An 18306-nucleotide genomic window follows, 5' to 3' on the forward strand; every position below is an offset into this window, starting at 1 on the left:
TCCTTCCTTCCTTCCTTCCTTCCTTCCTTCCTTCCTTCCTTCCTTCCTTCCTTCCTTCCTTCCTTCCTTCCTTCCTTCCTTCCTTCCTATTTTCTCCAGAAGCCAACAGATTTTATTGCCAGACTGAATCTTTGTTCACCTTGAACTCTACAGACAACAATGTCACATACTGGTCAGCACAAAGGATCTCGAAATTGGTCTCTGGGATCTGTTCCAATCCTGGGGTTGCCTATAGGAACAGTATACCTGGGGTAGTGATTTGTTGGTCCAAACCCAATAGGAAAAGAATTTAAGCTCATTAGGAATCATCTAATCCAACCTTCTCATTTTATAAATGAGGAGACTGAGGTTTAGAGAGGTGTACAGACTTGCCCAAGGTCTCACAAATAGTGAGGGACAGAGCTGAAATTCAAATCCAGTCCCTTCCCCCCCACCCCCTCCCGTCTCCAAATCCAGCATTCTCCTGGAGCCCAGTGTTAAAGAATGGAAAAATCAGAAGTTTTCAGGGACTCAGGTCCATGCTTGCTTCTATTATGGTGAAAATCACCAGGGTAATTCTTAGGTTTCTATACAGTAGATGTCTGTCTATGTGTTGATTTCAGAATCACTGGGATACTCGCACTTAAAAGTACCTTTCCAATCTGCTTTATCACAGGCGATAAAGCACGAAATAACAAAATCATAGAACTACATGCTCATTAATTGAAAAAATAATAATTTAAACAAAGATGGGTGATATTGTCCATTGGTTTTCCAAGCTAGCATTTACGTATGGCTTTAAGATTTGCAAAGCATTTTCCACATTTGATCTTCACAGTAACCCTGTGAGATAGGTGCTATTATTATCCCCATTTTACAGATGGGGAAACTAAGGCTGGAAGAGGTTAAGTGACTTGCCCAGAAACACATAGCCAGGAAATATCTGAGGCAGAATTCCAACTTTGGTGTCTTCTGACACCAAAGCCCAAATTCAATCCACTTTCAACCAAAAATGTCAATAGTTACTTGGAGTTTTTTTGTAATGGTAAATTGACTAAGAATGGTAACCTGACCCTATAGTTAATGGATTGAATAGTGAGTCAGGAAACTGGAATTCTATCCCCATTCTGCCTTGCTGAGACCCTGAGCATATCAAATAACCTCTCTGATCTTCTATATCTCTCATCTATAAATGGATGATAATGCTATACCATTCAACTGATTCAGAATGCAAATGAAAGGAATAAATTTCTTATGGCTCAGTTGGGGATAGACACTAACTATTTGAGATTATTTTAATAAGCACTACAGTACATTAGAAAATTGGTGGGGAGTAAAACTGTAGGAGGAAAGCAGATCATTGGCCGAAGGCCTCTTGATTGATTTAACCGCAGGAGAAGACGACAGAACAGTTTTGCAATCATTATTATTGATAATAATTACCAATGACTTACTGACGCCTGGGGAGACAATGACCTCATATTTTTCTTGGCTTGTGAATGCTTGCAGAAAACATAATGGCAGTCATACATTCCTTATTGAATATTCCCAGGACTTAATAAATGGCCACTGAGAGAAACTAATCATTAATTTAATGCTTAGGAAAGACCCACTTTCCTCTTTGCCTCCCCTTCTTTCTCCACTTTGCCCCTTAATCATTCTTTATTAAGTTTCCTGAAACCTTATTCTAAATGACCAAAAACTTAGGCATAGTCAGACTCATGGATGCACACACACACACACACACACACACACACTCCCCTAACCTAGCCCCGAATGGGTACACATTTTGGATTTGCCTGATGGCAGAACCTTGGGGAAACATAGAGGGACCTCACTCATGTGAAAAATCCATATTGCCAAACATACATTTACCTCCCAGGGGTCACTGATTGGTGAGGCATAAGAATCCTCTTCCTTAATGAAGCCTGGGGTCTGGTCATCCCATACTCTCCCTGGTGATTATATGTTTGCCTGATAGCAGAGAGTGTGTAAAAGAAATGCCAGATTCTCTGGTTCTCAGACAGATGGATACCTCTCTGCCTACCAGTTCTATCTCTGAATGGCAGTGCTCATCTCATTAATTTGGGAATGTGTTTCATGGGGATTGATCTAATTTATGTCTTGGCTCAGCCCTCACCCACTGGGAGACTTTGCCCTCTTTCCTTCCCTGCTACATTTTAGCAATTATTTGAGCATGACCTAATAGTACTTACCACACAAGCACTGATTGACTGTATACAGTGTTTTACTACTATCTTAGAAGCAAAAGAAATAAAATCAAATATATTAAAATAGTTAGTGCATGGACTCCATGGGCTTGGCTCCTCCCAGACTCAAGCAACATAAGGGTTTTCAGGATAATTGAATTTTACATGGAAGTCTTCTTTTACTTTTCCTCTTTTATGTATGTCCATGGGTTTGTATGTATGCATTCATGATGTGCTTTTGTCCTGCAGAATGCTGATGCTGCCAAACGCCCCTCTACCCTAGCAAGCCAGTTCAAGCAGTCCCTGGATCAGCTGATGAGAATCCTCAACAATTGCCAGCCCTACTTTATCCGCTGCATTAAACCCAATGAGTTCAAGAAACCACTGGTAACTTGCATCCTCCCCCCCCCATCTTAGTTTCCATTTTTAGGAACAGCAAGCAGTTTGCCATTACTTTTATCTGAGATCCAAGGTCCTAGCCCACTCCATTCTTTCTTTCCTCCATCCTTACCCAACACCATTTGTTTTTTTTTTGTTTGTTTGTTTGTTTGTTTTAAGCAATCGGGGTTAAATAACTTGCTCAAGGTTACACGGCCAGTTATTTCTGGGTGTGGTGCTCAGTATCTGAGCCAGGATTTGATCCCCAGGTCATCCCGACACTGGAGCCGGTGCTCTTACTCGCTGTGCTACCTGGCCGCCCCCACCATTTGTTTTTTTATCAATGATAAAATCTCTTAGGCACCTGCTATGTGCAGTGCATTATGCTGGACTCTGAGAACAATTAAAATTTAGACACCTGGATTTGTAAAGTGAAGAACAGAAGATAAATCTCTCAAAAATAAACTAACATCCTGAAAAGTGACACAAAATATCTCAGGAACTGACCTCATATTTTTGCCAGTGAAGCTATTACTCTTGTTTTGAAAAGGAACACACGAGCTGCCCAGAAAGCTACCTGAGGTTTAAAGCACTCTGGGCCTGCATCCACTGAAAATCAGTTTCAGAGTGCCCACCAATGTGTTTTCTTTTACCAGGCCAATTAGAGACATTTTAGTTTAAAGAAAAAGACATTTAACCAAAAAGCATAGCACGTAAGTGATATGAAAGACCCTCCTCGAAAAGCAAACTGCGCATGACGTAGATTCGCTGTGTATTATAGCCCTCTTTTTCTGTTCTGCCTTGTATATAGACATGCTTATCTTATTTGGCTTCTGCTAAGGTCAAAATTTCTAAAAATTAAATAAAGGTTTCTCCCTCTGCCTCCCCACCCCACCCCCAATAGTATAGTTTCCCATCGATTGCTGCCAAATGGTGGGAGGAGTATATGTGATGACCATGTGGGCAAGTGAACAAACACGGAGGAAACCATAAGGAACACATATGACCAGAGAACACGATGGCTTGTCAACTCACACCTCCAACACTGCAGAGCCTCCCATGTCCTCTGGTGATATCACTGATCTGCTCTTTCCCCAACTTCTCCACTGAGATTATCCTCCTTGGTGTTGCTGTCTACAGGTCTACTTGTCTCAGTTTCCTCCTCTGTAAGACAAGGATATCAATAAAACCTACCTCCTAGGGCTGTTGTGAAGATCAGAGGAGATAAGAGTTGAAAAGTGCTTAGCACAACCCACCCAGAAACACCTGGCCGTGTAACCTTGAGCAAGTTACTTAACCCCGATTGCTTAAAAAGAAAAAGAAAAAGAAAAGTGCTTAGCACAGAGCCTGACACAGAGTAAGCAGTTTATAAATGGGGCTATTGGGGGGTAGGCAGGGGGCGCAGCACCGGCCAGCATCGGGAGACCCGGGATCACTTCTGGCCTCAGATACTTAGCACCCACACAAATTAACTGGCTGTGTAACCTTGGGCAAGTTACTTAACCCCGATTGCTTAAAAAGAAAAAGAAAAGTGCTTAGCACAGAGCCTGACACAGAGTAAGCAGTTTATAAATGGGGCTATTAGGGGAGGCCAGGGGGCGCAGCGCCGGCCAGCATCGGGAGACCCGGGATCAGTTCTGGCCTCAGATACTTAGCACCCACACAAATTAACCTTGGACAAGTTACTTAACCCTAATTGCTTAAAAAAAAATTAATGGGGCTTTTATTCTTGGTCTTATTGCTACCAAGCCCCTGTGCCCGAGTCCCTTACAATATGGAGACCTTGGTTACAGTCCCAGTTCTGGAGCTCACTCCCTAATGTGCGGCACCTGTGCTTCCCCTCTGCCAGCTCTTTGATCGGGAGCTGTGTATTCAACAGCTGCGTTACTCAGGCATGATGGAGACCGTGAAGATAAGGAAATCGGGCTACTCCATCCGCTACACCTTTGAAGATTTCTTCCAGAGGTACAAGGTGCTTCTGCCTGGAGCTGCTCGAGCAGAGGTCGGTGTTGTCCCTGTGATTGGGGAAGGTTGGCCGGGGGAATCTAGAGTTCTTTGTGCCTATCACGCAAAAGGTCTCGCAGCCTGTTGGCTTGTCCCTGACCTGGATTGTAACGGAGGCCAGAGCAGACGGCCCCTCCGCAACATTGGGAAGTTGTTGATTTTGTGATTTTGTCCTCGGAATCTTCCCATCTTCCCTTGCCTGACTCTTTTTACCTGCTGACTCTCCAGCCCTCTATTCGACCAGAAATGTTCCATGCCCTCATGCTGCCATGAATGTAATATTGTTATACAGGAAGAGCCGGCTTGGGAGCTGATTACATTGCCTTTCATCTATTTTATATATTTTGTATGACCCAAATTTTGTCCATATTGTCTCTCCTATTTGACTGTGAGCTCACTGCGGGTAGGAACTGTGTTTTTGCCTTTCTTTGTACCTCCAGCACTTAGTACTTGACACATAGTAAATGCTTAATGAAAGCACTTGTTAATATCACCTGTAAAATGTGGTTGGTAAAGTAACGCGTATGAGCTCCTTTGCTGAAATATTCTGGAGAAACTGATGGGCTTGTTCTCTCCAATGTTCCAATATAACCGCAAATCTTGGAGATCAGGCTTTGTCCTTGCTGAGGCACTAACCCATGCCTGTTTTGTTCATTTTGTTTTTAATGACAAGCTTCAGGACCAACCTCGTCAGGCTACTCTGCGCATCTCAGAAACCTGGCTAGGGAAAGATGAAAACTGGAAAATGGGGAAGACCAAAGTCTTCCTGAAGGTAAGCCTGGCAGAACTTACCCTGGTCTCTGCCTCTCAGGAAATAAACCAAAAGCAGTGTCTTAGAGGAATACAGGGTGTCCCCAAAGTCTGGACACATAGGATCTCATTAAACTATGCATGTTTTCAAGAAATGAAATGAATGAAATTTTCAATAACATTTTATTTAATTAGCATAAATTAGATTTCATAGGAAGACATAGGAGACATAGGAAATCTCATTCATTAATTAAATTAATCTCATTAATATGGAAAATAGTCTCCAATAGCTAATGAAAGCTTTTATTCCCTACAAAATTGTCATGGCTAAAATTTATGCTAATTAAAGAAAATGTTGAAAAATTCATTCATTTCATTTCTTGAAAATATGGAGAGTTAATGAGATTTCTTATGTGTTCAGACTTGTAGGAACACACTGTACTATCTCTCTGCCTGTCTTCCAACCTTGATGTTTTAGCCCTGGAGTCCTTTGAATCCCTTTGTGATTCCAGCTTGGGTGGAGGGAGCTCATGGTAAAGCTTCCAGTAACTCCACATACCTAGTCGCTTATTACTGAAAAGTGTAAGGATTTTTTGTCAACAAGATGTCTTCAAATTGATTCCTATTAAGTGCAATAGTGGAACTTGGCTAATTAAAGGAAACTTTCGGTGAACCCTTCTGTAAAGTGATATAGAATCACACCTTCAACAACCTTCTTATAAATTCAAAGAATAGACTGAGATTTTCATTTCCCCAAGTATTTTTAAAATAAGCAGCACAGAACAGAGGATAGAGAACCAGCCTCAGTGTCAGGTCAACCTGTATTCATGTTCTTTCTGTGATATATATATCACAGTATACATATATATATATACTGACCTTGTGACCTTGAGCAAGACACTCAGCCTCTCAGTGGTCCCAGGCAATTCTGGAAAATGGTGTGGTGCAACCATTTATCTTCATGATAAAAGGAATTCCCACACTGGGAATTCCCTACACCAATGAAGTCAAAGGTTTAGTGTCCCTCTCCCCCGTAAAAAAAAAAAAAATGAAGACAGGAAAAGAAAAGAGTTACAAATCTACAAATTGTAGTAATACAGAATAATCAAATATTTATTCACTGACTAATATTATGAAGAACTACCATGGAATAACAGGATTTTAGAACTGGAAGTACTGGGCTTGGAATCAAGGAGTATAAATGAGTATTTATTGCAAAATTTTATGTAATTCACTTCATATAAACTGTGTAATGAACTCCCAGTTATTCACAGAGGGAAAAAGGAGGAGAGAAGGGGAGGAACAGATATAACCTGGATTATTGAAGTCCAGAAATAATACCCACTTCTCATTTGCATACCCACTCTCAACCCTCTTCCCCACCCAGCTTTTGTAGGATCTGCTCCCAAATGAGAGAATTGAAGTGATAACCCTAGTCCTTACCATGACTCATTCTGGGATGGGATTATGCAAAGTAGGGAGCAAAGCAAAGAGATGAAAAAAGGGCCTGGATAACCAGTTTAGGATTCAAGGCCATCCACCATCTAACCCCAACCTGTCTTTCCAAACTTAACTGTTATAATTACCCTTTGCCCCCTAATTTGAATCCTCTACTCCAGCCAGGCTAATCTCACTGTTGTATACACACACACACACACACACACACACACACACACACACCAGCCTACATTGATCGCTCCCTTTTCTGAAAGCCTATTCTTTTTATAGTTAATATAATGAGGCTTTCAAAGCTAGGCTAAGGAACTTGGCCTTGCAAACCAGGAACCCACTGATGATTCTGCCTGCCTGTTCTTCCTCACTCAGGAGACAAAGGAAGGAAAGAAATCAAATGGGAAGGGAATAAGGATTTATATAGAACCTACCACTTACCAGGCACTGTGCTTAGTGCTTTTGACAAATATTATATATCATTTGGTCCTCAATACAACCCTGAGAGGGAGGTAGGTGCCGTTATTATCCCTTTTAACAACTGAGGATACTGAGGCAGACAGAGATTAAGTGACTTGCCCAAAGTCACATAGCTAGTTAAGGGTCTGAATTCAGATTTAAACTGAGGCCTCCTTGATTCCAAGCCCAGTACTTAATTCATTATGCCACCAGCTGCCTCTTACAGATTATATAAATGGATTTGAATCAACCTTCCTTGTCATTCAGTTGACTCAATCACTCAAAGTGATTGCTCCCCTTAATGACTGTTGTGGGATCTGGGCTGGAAGTAGGGCCAGTGGCCTGGGGGACGTTGCTCTTCTCAAGGCTCTTGGGTTCAGGGTCCTGGGCTATTTCCATCTGGATCTGAGGGGAAGCAGTAGTGGGTTCCCTTGCCTGCCTGTATTGCCCCTTGCCTCTGCCTCAGAGTGCCTTGTTGCTTCATATAGGCTGGCTTACCTTCCTCATATCTGATTCTCCCCCTGCCCTCCAGGATTACCATGATGCCCAGCTAGAGGTACAGAGGAGCCAGGAGCTGCACAAGAATGCTGTCACCATACAGAAAGCCTTACGGGGATACAAGTACAGGTATACCTGGATCTTCCCCTTACCCCATTCCCTTCTTCATGCCTTCTTAGTTCCTCCCTCTCCAAAAAGAAAATTCCTCCTGACTCCACTCCCTTAGATGACTGACCAATATTGATTCTCTGGGAAAGAGAATAAGCGTTTATATGGCACTGACTATGTCCCAGTCACTCTACTAAGCACTTTTTGCAAATATTAACACATTTGGTCCTACTCCTGGGGCCAGATTTTCTCCTACCCAATTAAGTGCTGGAAGTAAGGTGTTTATAGAACTATCTCAATTATCTTCAGAAATGTGCAGTATACTGAGACAAAACTGTGTAAAGTGTTCAATATTAGTTCATGTGTGAAGGGCAGTCTTGTGAAAAGAGATTAGACTTATTTTGAGTTGTTCTTCAGGGCAAAATTAAGACCATTAAGGAGAAGTTACAGAGAGGCTAATTTCAGCCAAACTCATACAAAACCTAATAAGAATTTGTGCTGTCCCAAAGTAAAACATGCTAACTTGTGAGACATTGAGTTTCTGTGTCATTTGAATTGTTGAAGCAGCAAGCGAATGGTCATCTCTCAGGAATACTGTGGAAGGAATCGCATTGGGAGGGAGACTGGATAATCTAAGAACCCGCCTAACACTAAAATGATATAATTTTTTGGTTATGTGGTAAACTAAAAGTAGCATCACTGTGAAAATGAAGATGATGATTGGTCCCCAGTCACAGGTACCTCTGTGAGGAACAGCAAAGGAAGTTCAACATCAGAGCTGCTGCGTGGGAATATTATAGGAGTGCGGAGGTGCTGAAAGATAGTGGGACAGGAGACTCAGGCCTTCCACCTACATCAGTTCGGTGGGGTTAATAATGCCAAAAGCATCTGTCAAACAAGAGAGCAATCAGCCGTCATTGGTACCATCCCTAAAGAATAGCTCATCCGGGTGATTGCTCACTGTCCTGGGCTTTGGTGGGCACTAAGACATTGCTGTGACTGGTGATTCAGTAATGACTCAGGGAGGAAACTGGGCAGGGAGAAAATGGGGGATGAGAAGCTTTTAGGTGGCAATAAAGAAAGACTTCTCATCTTCAACAATTCTAGTATTTGTAATGTCAGTGGCACGGCACTCTCTCCAACCAGCCATATAGTGCCCCTCTTGCCTTAGTCTGAAGCAGGCTGTTAAGGTAAATGACTTCTTAACCTGAGATCCACAGATCTCCAAAGGGTCCAAGTATAGATTTCAGGGAGTCTGTGAACTTGGATGAAAAAAAGGCATCTTTATTTCAATATAATTGCTTTTCATTGTAATCCTGTGTGTTTTATTTTTTATGTTTTTTATTATTTTTTTCACATTTTACATTTAAACATACATTAAATATATGACCCCTGAGAAGGGGTCATAGGTGTCTCCAGACTGTCAAAGGGGTCCATGGCACAAAAAAGTTCAGAACCTGTGCAGTCGTGGAAAGAGAACTGCCTATGGGGCTGGAAGACCTGGGTTCAGCCCTGTCTCTGACACTTAGTACCTCTGTGACTTCAGTCCCTGGGATTCAGCTTGCTCATCTGTGAGATGAGGAGTCCTATAGTTTCATGAGTTTCTGTGACTCCCAGCCCTAAATTCATGACCAGATATCCTGCTACCTAGGGATGAGCTCATCTGTATTTCATTAGGCTGGTCCTTGGATGATAAACACAATCTATTTCCTGGCCTGTATTCAGTTGTGGTGATGCCCCACACGTAGCAAGGGCTGTCCCCTTCATATGGCATGGGGGTCATTGTGTCATTCAAAGGGATCTCTAGCTTCTTTTCGTTTGTTTCACCCTTTAGAGTTTAATTCCTCCCAGAAGGGGAAGCAGGAAGTTGAGCCTGGAGGACATTCTGCTCTCCTTAAAGAGAGGGAGTACGGGGCTAGGATTATATCTGTCTTCTTCCTTAAGTATCATTAGTCTAGGGCAGGGGTGGGAAACTGCAGCCTCAAGGCCACATGTGATCCTCTAGGTCCTCAAGTGTGGTCCTTTGACTGAATCCAAATCTGGGATTTGTTCTGTGAAGTTTGAATTCAGTCAAAGGGCCACACTTGAAGACCTAGAGGGCCACATGTAACCTCGAGGCTACAGGTTCCCCAGCCCTGGTAGGGGATGTTATTTTCAAGTTCAGTCTGATTTGTGATCATTGTTTCATTAAATGGAGAATAAACAGGACCCCAAGCTTTAAATCTAAGGCTTGACTCCTTTACCACCAAATAACAATTCCACAATGAGCATACATGTAGCAATCAGCCGAGAAACTCGGCTGATTATCTAATCTGATAGCAAAATAGAAATCAGAGAAGGCACACATAGGAAGATATAGAGCAGACAATCCAGAATGAAGGCACTCTTCCATTGGGAGTGAGGTAACTCAGCTTAACCCAGAGAGAGGGAGCCCAAGACTTCACCCAAGGTCAAGTTCCCTGACGTCTCTAGTGTAGCAAGCTAGGGCTAGTGATGTGATGGAGAGTGCCAGCCAGCTCCTCTCAGGTCTTCCCAGGGTCTTTTCCTTCAGTAACCTGAAGTGGAATTGGCTTTGTCCATCTTCTCTCTTGAAGCTGAAAACAAGAAGTGCCCAAAGTAACTACAGAGACTGAAAGGACTCTAGCTCAAAGGTCTAAAAAAAACGGAAGAGCCCTTCTGCTCTCACTACTCTACCCCCAACCCAGATGGCATCAAAAGACTAAAGCTCAGGAGAGAGGTTAGGGTTGGATATATAGATCTGGAAGGTATTTGCATAGAGATAATAATTGAATCCAGGGTTGCCAATGAGATCACCCAATGAGATAAATTAGAGGGAGAAGAGAAGAGAGCCCAGGAGAGGGACTTTGGGGACATCCAGGATAGAGGCATATTCAGTCATTGGAGCATGGCATAGAATCTGCCCAAGCTTGTAATCTACTGATATTACTTTTAAAAATCTGGGGCTGAAGGGGCGGCCAGGTGGCTCAGCAAGTAAGAACACCGGCTCCAGTGTTGGGATGACCTGGGGATCAAATCTGGGCTCAGATACTTAGTACCACACCCAGAAATAACAGGCTGTGTACCTTGAGCAAGTTACTTAACCCCAATTGCTTTAAAAAAAAATCTGGGGCTGCCTTCATGCCATGATGAGGTGTCAAAGTAGGGCTTGAATAAAGGAGACTTTTCTGTCATCCTAAAAGTTTTCCTATCAATAAGACTTTGAGATCCACATTTTTTCTTCCCCCCTCCCCAAGACGATATGCAATCTGATATAGGCTATACATGTACAATCTTATTAAACAGAGTTCCACATTAATCATGTTGTGAAGGAAGAATCAGAACAAAAGGGAAAAACCACGAGAAAGAAAACAAAATAGCATGCTTTGGTCTGCCTTCAGACTCTATTTTAGCATTCATTTTAATCTGATTTCATGTGCACAAACATATTTGAAGGTCAGTATGGTGTAATGGATAGAGAAGAGAAAGACCTGAAATCAAGTTCCACTCTGATGCATCTTGTCTGTGTGACCCTGGGAAAGTCATTAAACTGCTTAGTGCTTTCGGCAATGTTCTAAGACTTTAAATTGAAAAGAAAATATTGACCTAAGACGACAAGTTACAAAGAAGGTGATTGGTAGAGGGAATTTCCTCAGGTAGGATATCCTACAGAGTTATGATCACAAGTCTAATCTCTATTCTACTCATGCTCATGGAAAGAGGAGAATACAGTGCTCTTTTTTGGGGGGAGGGGCGAAGGTAGGGCACTTGGGGTTAAGTGACTTGCCCAAGGTCACACGGCTAGGGTTTTTTTTTTTTCCTGTGTTAAGTGTCTGAGGTTGGATTTGAACTCAGGTCCTCCTGACTTCAGGGCTGGAATTCTATTCACTGTGCCACCTAGCTGCCCCAATACAGTGATCTTTATCAGGTAATTACCAAACACCTATCAAGAATGGTCCTTAGAGTCACATTTCCATTTTCAATTTTTTCATCTCCAAAGTTGTCCTCTCTACCAATCATACCAGTTGTCCTCTCTACCAATCATACCAGCTTTACCCACTGCTTCAGTATTTCTGAAACTTTTAGATTTCCAGCTGGCATTTTCTGTTTCTAGGAAGGAATTTCTGAGTCAGAAGCGAGCAGCTGTGACCCTTCAGGCAGCATGGAGAGGTTATGCTTGCAGAAGAAATTACAAGACGGTAAGAAAGCTGACTAAGGATCCCCAGAAATCTGTGGGAGGGAATGGGTTATGCCTTAAATAGCTTTAAGATCTCTTCTCAAGGTAATATTGAACAGAGAAGGGGTAACTCCATCAGAAGACCCTGAAAATGAGCTGCTGCCTAGAACAAATTGGATTGGATTTATCTTCTGCCTGTAAAAGAGAATTCAGAGAACCATCCTGACATAGTGGGGAAAAAAAAACCAGTTTCGAAATCAAGAAGGCAATTTTAGCTATGGGACCCTGGCTGTATGACTGAGCAAGTCACTGATCCTCTCAGTACCTTTACAATAAGTTGCCAAGAAAGTGTTACCCTACATTGTCAGAGGGAGTTTCCTCACTGGGAGGCTCCTTATACCAATGAACCAATGAACTTACAACAACAAAAAAAAAGAGTGAGGGGAATACATTTGTGGATTGTCTCCACTGTAGCCAGCCTAATATGTGCAGCAGGAAAGAGAAATTAGTTCTCTCCAAGGTTATCAAAGACCTCCTAATCGCCACATTCTATGGTCTTTCTCATGCCTCTGTTTCCAGGGCCTCTCTACTGCATTTGAAACTGTTGACTACCCCTTCTTTCTGACATTTTCTTCTTGGCACCCTTGATTTCCATGACATTGCTTTTTCTTTGTCCCATCCCTATCTTTCAAACCACTCCTTGTCTGGCTACAGGGTTAATCTTTCTCCTCCCATCCCCAAGAGGAGGGGATGTGGATAAAGCCTCTTTCAGAGTTTGCCCTTTTCAGACTTTTAGGGACCATCTTGAGGGGCCTATTTAAAGATTGTAAATGACATGAAATTTTAAGTTGCCCACTCCCAGCTGGTAAAGGCAGGGAAATTTTGAATGGTCCATTTGCATATGAAAAGGTCAAGAAAAGCAAGGGTTGGCAAAGACATCTCCACATCAAATGGGAGAGACAGAAAAAATGTTGTTTTTTTTTAATTAACAAACATTTGTTTTCTCTCCTTCCCACTCCTCCCCCAAAAGAAAAACAAAACCCTTCTAGTAAGGATTATATAAATATGTATACATGTAAATATACATGTATATTCAGGATCGCTAGCTAGCTAGATTGATGAATGGATTAATGGATGAATAAATGGAGATATATAGATATCTGTAGCTATGACTCACATTATGGGGATTTGCTTTGCTTAAGTATATGTAGATAGAGATATAGAGATAGCCTTCCTTCTTTCCTGTATCTATATAGATATCTATAGCATATTTCTCTATATAAAAGTATAATAACACCCACTTACCTTAAAGATCTCTTTCTCTCTTTCTCCTTCCCTCTCCCTTTCCTTCTCTCCCTCTTTCTCTCCCTCTCTCTTTTCCTCTCCCTCTCCTCCTCCTCTTCCTCCTCCTCTTCTTCCTTCCCCTTCCTTCTCCTTCTCTCTCTCTCTCTCTTTTCCTCCCTCCCTCTCCCTTTGCTTCTCTCCCTCTTTCTCTCCCTCTCTCTTTTCCTCTCCCTCTCCTCCTCCTCTTCCTCCTTCCCCTTCCTTCTCCTTCTCTCTCTCTCTCTCTCTCTTTTCCTCCCTCCCTCTCCCTTTCCTTCTCTCCCTTTTCCTCTCCCTCTCCCTTATTTCTGCATATTTAGGCTATCAAGAAGCTACCCCTTCTGGTGTCTAGCTGCAGAACAGGATCATTTGGAGGAGTCAAGAGTACAAGGGTTTGGAGCTGGTGCTCCGGAGATAGCAGGACCTAGAGCTGAGACTCCTACAGGTGTGGGCTCTAGTTCCTTCTGAAAATTCATAGCAGGACCCGAGGATGGATAATTAACTGAGCCCGAAGTCAGAGGCCTTGGTGACAACAGCCAAGCAACCACTGCATCCCTCCCCTTCTCTTCATCCACCCTCTTCCAGTCGCTTGCTGTATCTCACCCAGACCATCGCAGTAGCCTTTGAAATATTCTCTTTGTCTCAATTCTAATTCCACTCCACACCATCTTCCACATAGCTGCTAAAATGATTTTCCTAAAGCACGGGTCTGGTTATGTTGCTTCCTTATGCAAGAATCTCCAGGGGCTCCACAAAATATAAACTCCTCTGGCAATTGAAGCCCTTCACAGTCTGCCCCCTCCTCTTTCCAACCATAATCTGTACATAATTCCTCTTCAAGCACTTTACGATCTAGTCAATCTGTCCTTCTTACTGTTGCTGCTTATTCCCAGTGCTTCATTTCCTAGCTCCACGCCTTTCTAATGGCCATCCTCCACACTCCCTTACCTCTGCCCTAAGTTTCCTTTTGAGATTCAGCTCAAAATCTTCCTTTCATAAAAATTTCCTGATCCCCCTCTAACTACTAGTATTCTCCTCTACTCTCAGGCCCCTTGAATTTGCTTTGGCTATACCTATATATGAACATGTTATCTCCCCTGACAGATGTTACTCTGTGAGGGTAGGAACTGTATCTTTATGCCCCCAATGCCTGGTATTTAATAAATGCTTGTTGACTGATTGATGAGTCCCTATCTATACATCTGAATGGGGCAGATAGGTGGTGTAGTGGATAGGGTGCTGAACCTGGAGTCAGGAAGACTCATCTTCCTGAGCTGTGTGACCCTGGGCAAGTCACTTAACCCTATTTACCTCAGTTTCCTCATCTGTAAAATGAACTGGATAAGGAAATGGCAAACCACTCCAGTGTCTTGGCTAAGAAAACCTCAAATGGGGTCATGAAAAATAGGATTCATCTGAAATGACTGAACAGCAACAACCAAAATATCTAAATATCCACCTCTAAAGTGTCCCCTGAGCACCAATCTCAACTTCCTAACTACCTACTAGATTTCCCCTTTGAACCATTTTCCCCAGAAAAACCTGCCCCTTCTCCTCATGTCTTTATTTTCATTTTTGGTACAACCATCTTCTGATACCCTTAGACTAGAAGCCTCAGTCATATTTGCCTCTTTCCTCTCCCTTCCTTAGTGCAGTCAATCATTTTCTGAGTCCTATCGATTTCATCTCCACCATCTGTCTCACATCCATTACCCTCCTTCACCTGCCTGTTGTATTGATCTCTTTGCCCCCACTCTAATCTCCACTCTTCACACTGCTGCCAAATTGATCTTCTTAATGCACAGCTCTCTCCTCAAAAAATGTTTGGTGGCTTCCCTTTAACTGAAGAAGGGACCATAAAATCCTTCCTCTGACATTCATTTTCCAACCATATTTTGTCCTATTTCTCTGCACATCATCCATGTCCACCATTTTCACTGCTAACAATTCCTCATTTTGTCCAGCCCTCTCTTATTTTTCTGTATTTGTACATACCATTCCCCATCTCTGGAAAGGACTTGGTATCTCCATCTTTTGAAATAATTACCTTCTTTCAAGACCGAGAGGGCTCCTAGGTACCACTTTCTCCATGAGGCCTTCCATGAGTCCCCCAACTGGAAGAGTTCTCTTCATCTCCAGTCTTTTGTGCTTCTCAGTTGGACTTTTCCTTTGCACTTCTCTCATTCTGAATATAACACGCATTACATGTGTTTGTGTACAAGCATCATCAGCTTATTAAACTATATGTTCTCTGAGGGCAGAAGATGTACTGTTTTCCATCTTTATAATTCCCAGAATCTAGCATAATACCATGCACACAGTTGATTCTTAAGAAATAGATGCTTTAATTAACAAATTTATCTTCCTTTGTATGCTTCGATTCCCTAAACTAAATTTTAACTAGTTCAAGTCAGGTTTTATGCTTGGGCCATAGATATTTACACAACGAAGTTTTGTTTTGTTTTGTTTTTAAAGAATGGCAGGAACAGTCCCTGCCTTCAGGGAGTTCACAGTCTAATGGGAAAGCTTACATTCTATTTTTTATTTTTATTTATTTATTTATTTTTTGTTTTGCAGGGGGGGGAGGCAGGGCAGTGGGAATTAAGTGACTTGCCCAACATCACACAGCTACTAAGTGTTGTGTCTGAGGTCAGATTTGAACTTGGGTCCTCCTGACTCCAGGGCCCATGCTCTATTCACTGTGCCACCTAGCCACCCCACAACAAAGTTTTAACTGGACTTGTCTCCCAGATGTGAAATGCACAACTGTGAAATTCTAACATAACCTGTAAAGTTCAAACAGTTTCATTTATTAAGGACCATTAATGGATTGCAATACAGGTGTAACCTATGAGCTAAAACAATGGTTTCCTTATTTGTTTGTAGTTTATTTAGAAAGATAAAATAATGAATCTTTCCAAAGTTCTTCCAGACTTCTGAGTTTAGTTGATATATATGACTTTTTAAAACTTTTTATCTATAAAAAAGATGACATTAAGGGGCGGCCAGGTGGTTCAGCAAGTAAGAGCACCAGCTCCAGTGTCGGGATGACCTGGGGATCAAATCCAGGCTCAGATACTTAGCACCACACCCAGAAATAACTGGCCGTGTAACCTTGAGCAACTTACTTAACCCCGATTGCTTAAAAAAAAAAAGATGACATTATGTGCTGACTCAAAGAGTAGAGATAAATGTAAAGTTCTATACCTGGGTCCAAAAAATAAATTTTGCAGAAACAAGATGGGGGAGGTATCACTAGATAAACAGGTCTGTAAAAAGATCTTGGACTTTTCAGAGAAGTTTAATATCAATATGAATTAATGGCATAACATAAATAGCTATAAAATCTAGTGCAATCTTGGGGTACCTTCAGAGAAGCATAGGATCCAGAGCACTGGAGATGTTCCTCTCCTGTGTACTGTCCTGGTCAGACAACAATGGGAATATTGTATTAAGTTCTGACACTGTTACTCCAGCAAAGAAAGGTGAGGAGACTGGAGACCATGCCTCAGGAGGACTGGTTTAAGGACTTGGGATTCTTAGTCTGGAAAGGAAAAGAGGGGGGACATGACAGCCTCTTTCAAGTATTTGAAGGTTCACTCTGTGGAAGACAGTAAAGAGAGAACTAGGTGGCGATTCATTGTTGTTCCATCTCGTCTGACTCTTCATGACTCTGTGGACCATAGTACACCAATGCTGCTCATGGGGTTTTCTCGGCAAAGACACTGGAGTGGTCTGCCATTTCCTTCTCCAGTGGATTAAGGCAAACAGAGGTTAAGTGACTTTCCCAGGGTCACACAGTTAGTAAGTATTTGAGGTCAGATTTGAACTCAGGTCTTCCTGATTCCCAACCCAGTGCTCTATCCACTGAGCTACCTAGCTGCCTCCATAAAACTAGGAATAATGAATAAAAGTTGCAAAAATTTAGGCTTGATATAAGGAAAAGTTCTAAAACAGTTGTAAAAGTGGAATGAGCTGCTTTTGGACATAGTTCCCCTTATTTGAGGGCTTCACAGAAAGGCTGAGTGACCATTCATTAGGAACATTGTAGAGAGAATTCTTAGGGGTACCTAGGTGATAGATAGTGTATAGAGCACTGGGCCTGGAGTCAGGAAGATCTGAGTTCAAATCCAGCCTCAGATACTTACTAGCTATGTGACCCTGGGCAAGTCACTTAACCGCCTCAGTTTTCTCATCTGCAAAATGAGCTGGAGAAGAAAATTGCAAACCACTCTAGTAATTTTGCTAAGAAAACTCCAAAAGGGATCATGAAGAGTCAGACAGGACTGAAAATGACTAAATAACAACAGCAGAGAATTTTTGTCATGTTTGAGTTGGACCAGATGGTTTTAGAGGTCTGGTCTAATTTTAAGAATTCATGATTCTTGAGGTGGCTAGGTGGCGCAGTGAATAGACCGCTGGCCCTGGAGTCAGGAGGACCTGAGTTCAAATATGGCCTCAGACACTTAACACTTACTAGCCATGTGACCTTCGGCAAGTCACTTAATCCCAATTGCCCTGCCCTTCCCCCTTCAAAAAAGCCAAAAAAAATTCCATGATTCTGTGATCAATTTGATATTCTTGGAAAATAGGTTCCTTTCTGATTCTCCTTCTACTCTACTTATGTTCTCTCAGAATTTCTGTGTGATTCTGCCCTAACCAGCATATATCATTATGTATTACTCTCCCATTAATGTATCTCTTGCCCTCTGCAGATCCTTTTGGGCTTTGAGCGGTTACAAGCTATTGTTCGAAGGGGCCAATTGACAAAGCAATATAAAGCCACCCGGGCCAAAGTTATCCAGTTCCAGGCCCGTTGCCGAGGTTATCTGATTCGCCAGAACGTTGCAGAGAAGAAGCGGGCAGTGGTGGTGATCCAGGCACATGCAAGGGGAATGGTTGCCCGCCAGAACTTCAAGCAGAGAAAACTAGAGGTAGGGCCTGAAGTCTCAATCCAGGGATGCTACATTTCAG

General features: G+C 42.3%; 1 protein-coding gene across 1 annotated transcript in view; it reads left to right on the forward strand.

The window, feature by feature from the left end:
• MYO7B (myosin VIIB) overlaps nucleotides 1-18306 on the forward strand; it is a gene marked incomplete at its 5' end in the record, with an annotated part of 127210 nt that overhangs the window by 40395 nt on the left and 68509 nt on the right. Inside the window, 6 exons of the mRNA XM_069063371.1 lie at nucleotides 2439-2576; nucleotides 4417-4569; nucleotides 5245-5343; nucleotides 7762-7856; nucleotides 11947-12031; nucleotides 18048-18266. Coding sequence (XP_068919472.1) covers nucleotides 2439-2576; nucleotides 4417-4569; nucleotides 5245-5343; nucleotides 7762-7856; nucleotides 11947-12031; nucleotides 18048-18266 — 789 coding nt within the window. The remainder of the gene's footprint in view (nucleotides 1-2438; nucleotides 2577-4416; nucleotides 4570-5244; nucleotides 5344-7761; nucleotides 7857-11946; nucleotides 12032-18047; nucleotides 18267-18306) is intronic.

This window comes from Petaurus breviceps, unplaced genomic scaffold (genome assembly GCF_028583685.1).
Source record: "Petaurus breviceps papuanus isolate PSGF00001 unplaced genomic scaffold, PetGlider_PUasm1.0 90556, whole genome shotgun sequence".
NCBI classification, from domain to species: domain Eukaryota; kingdom Metazoa; phylum Chordata; class Mammalia; order Diprotodontia; family Petauridae; genus Petaurus; species Petaurus breviceps.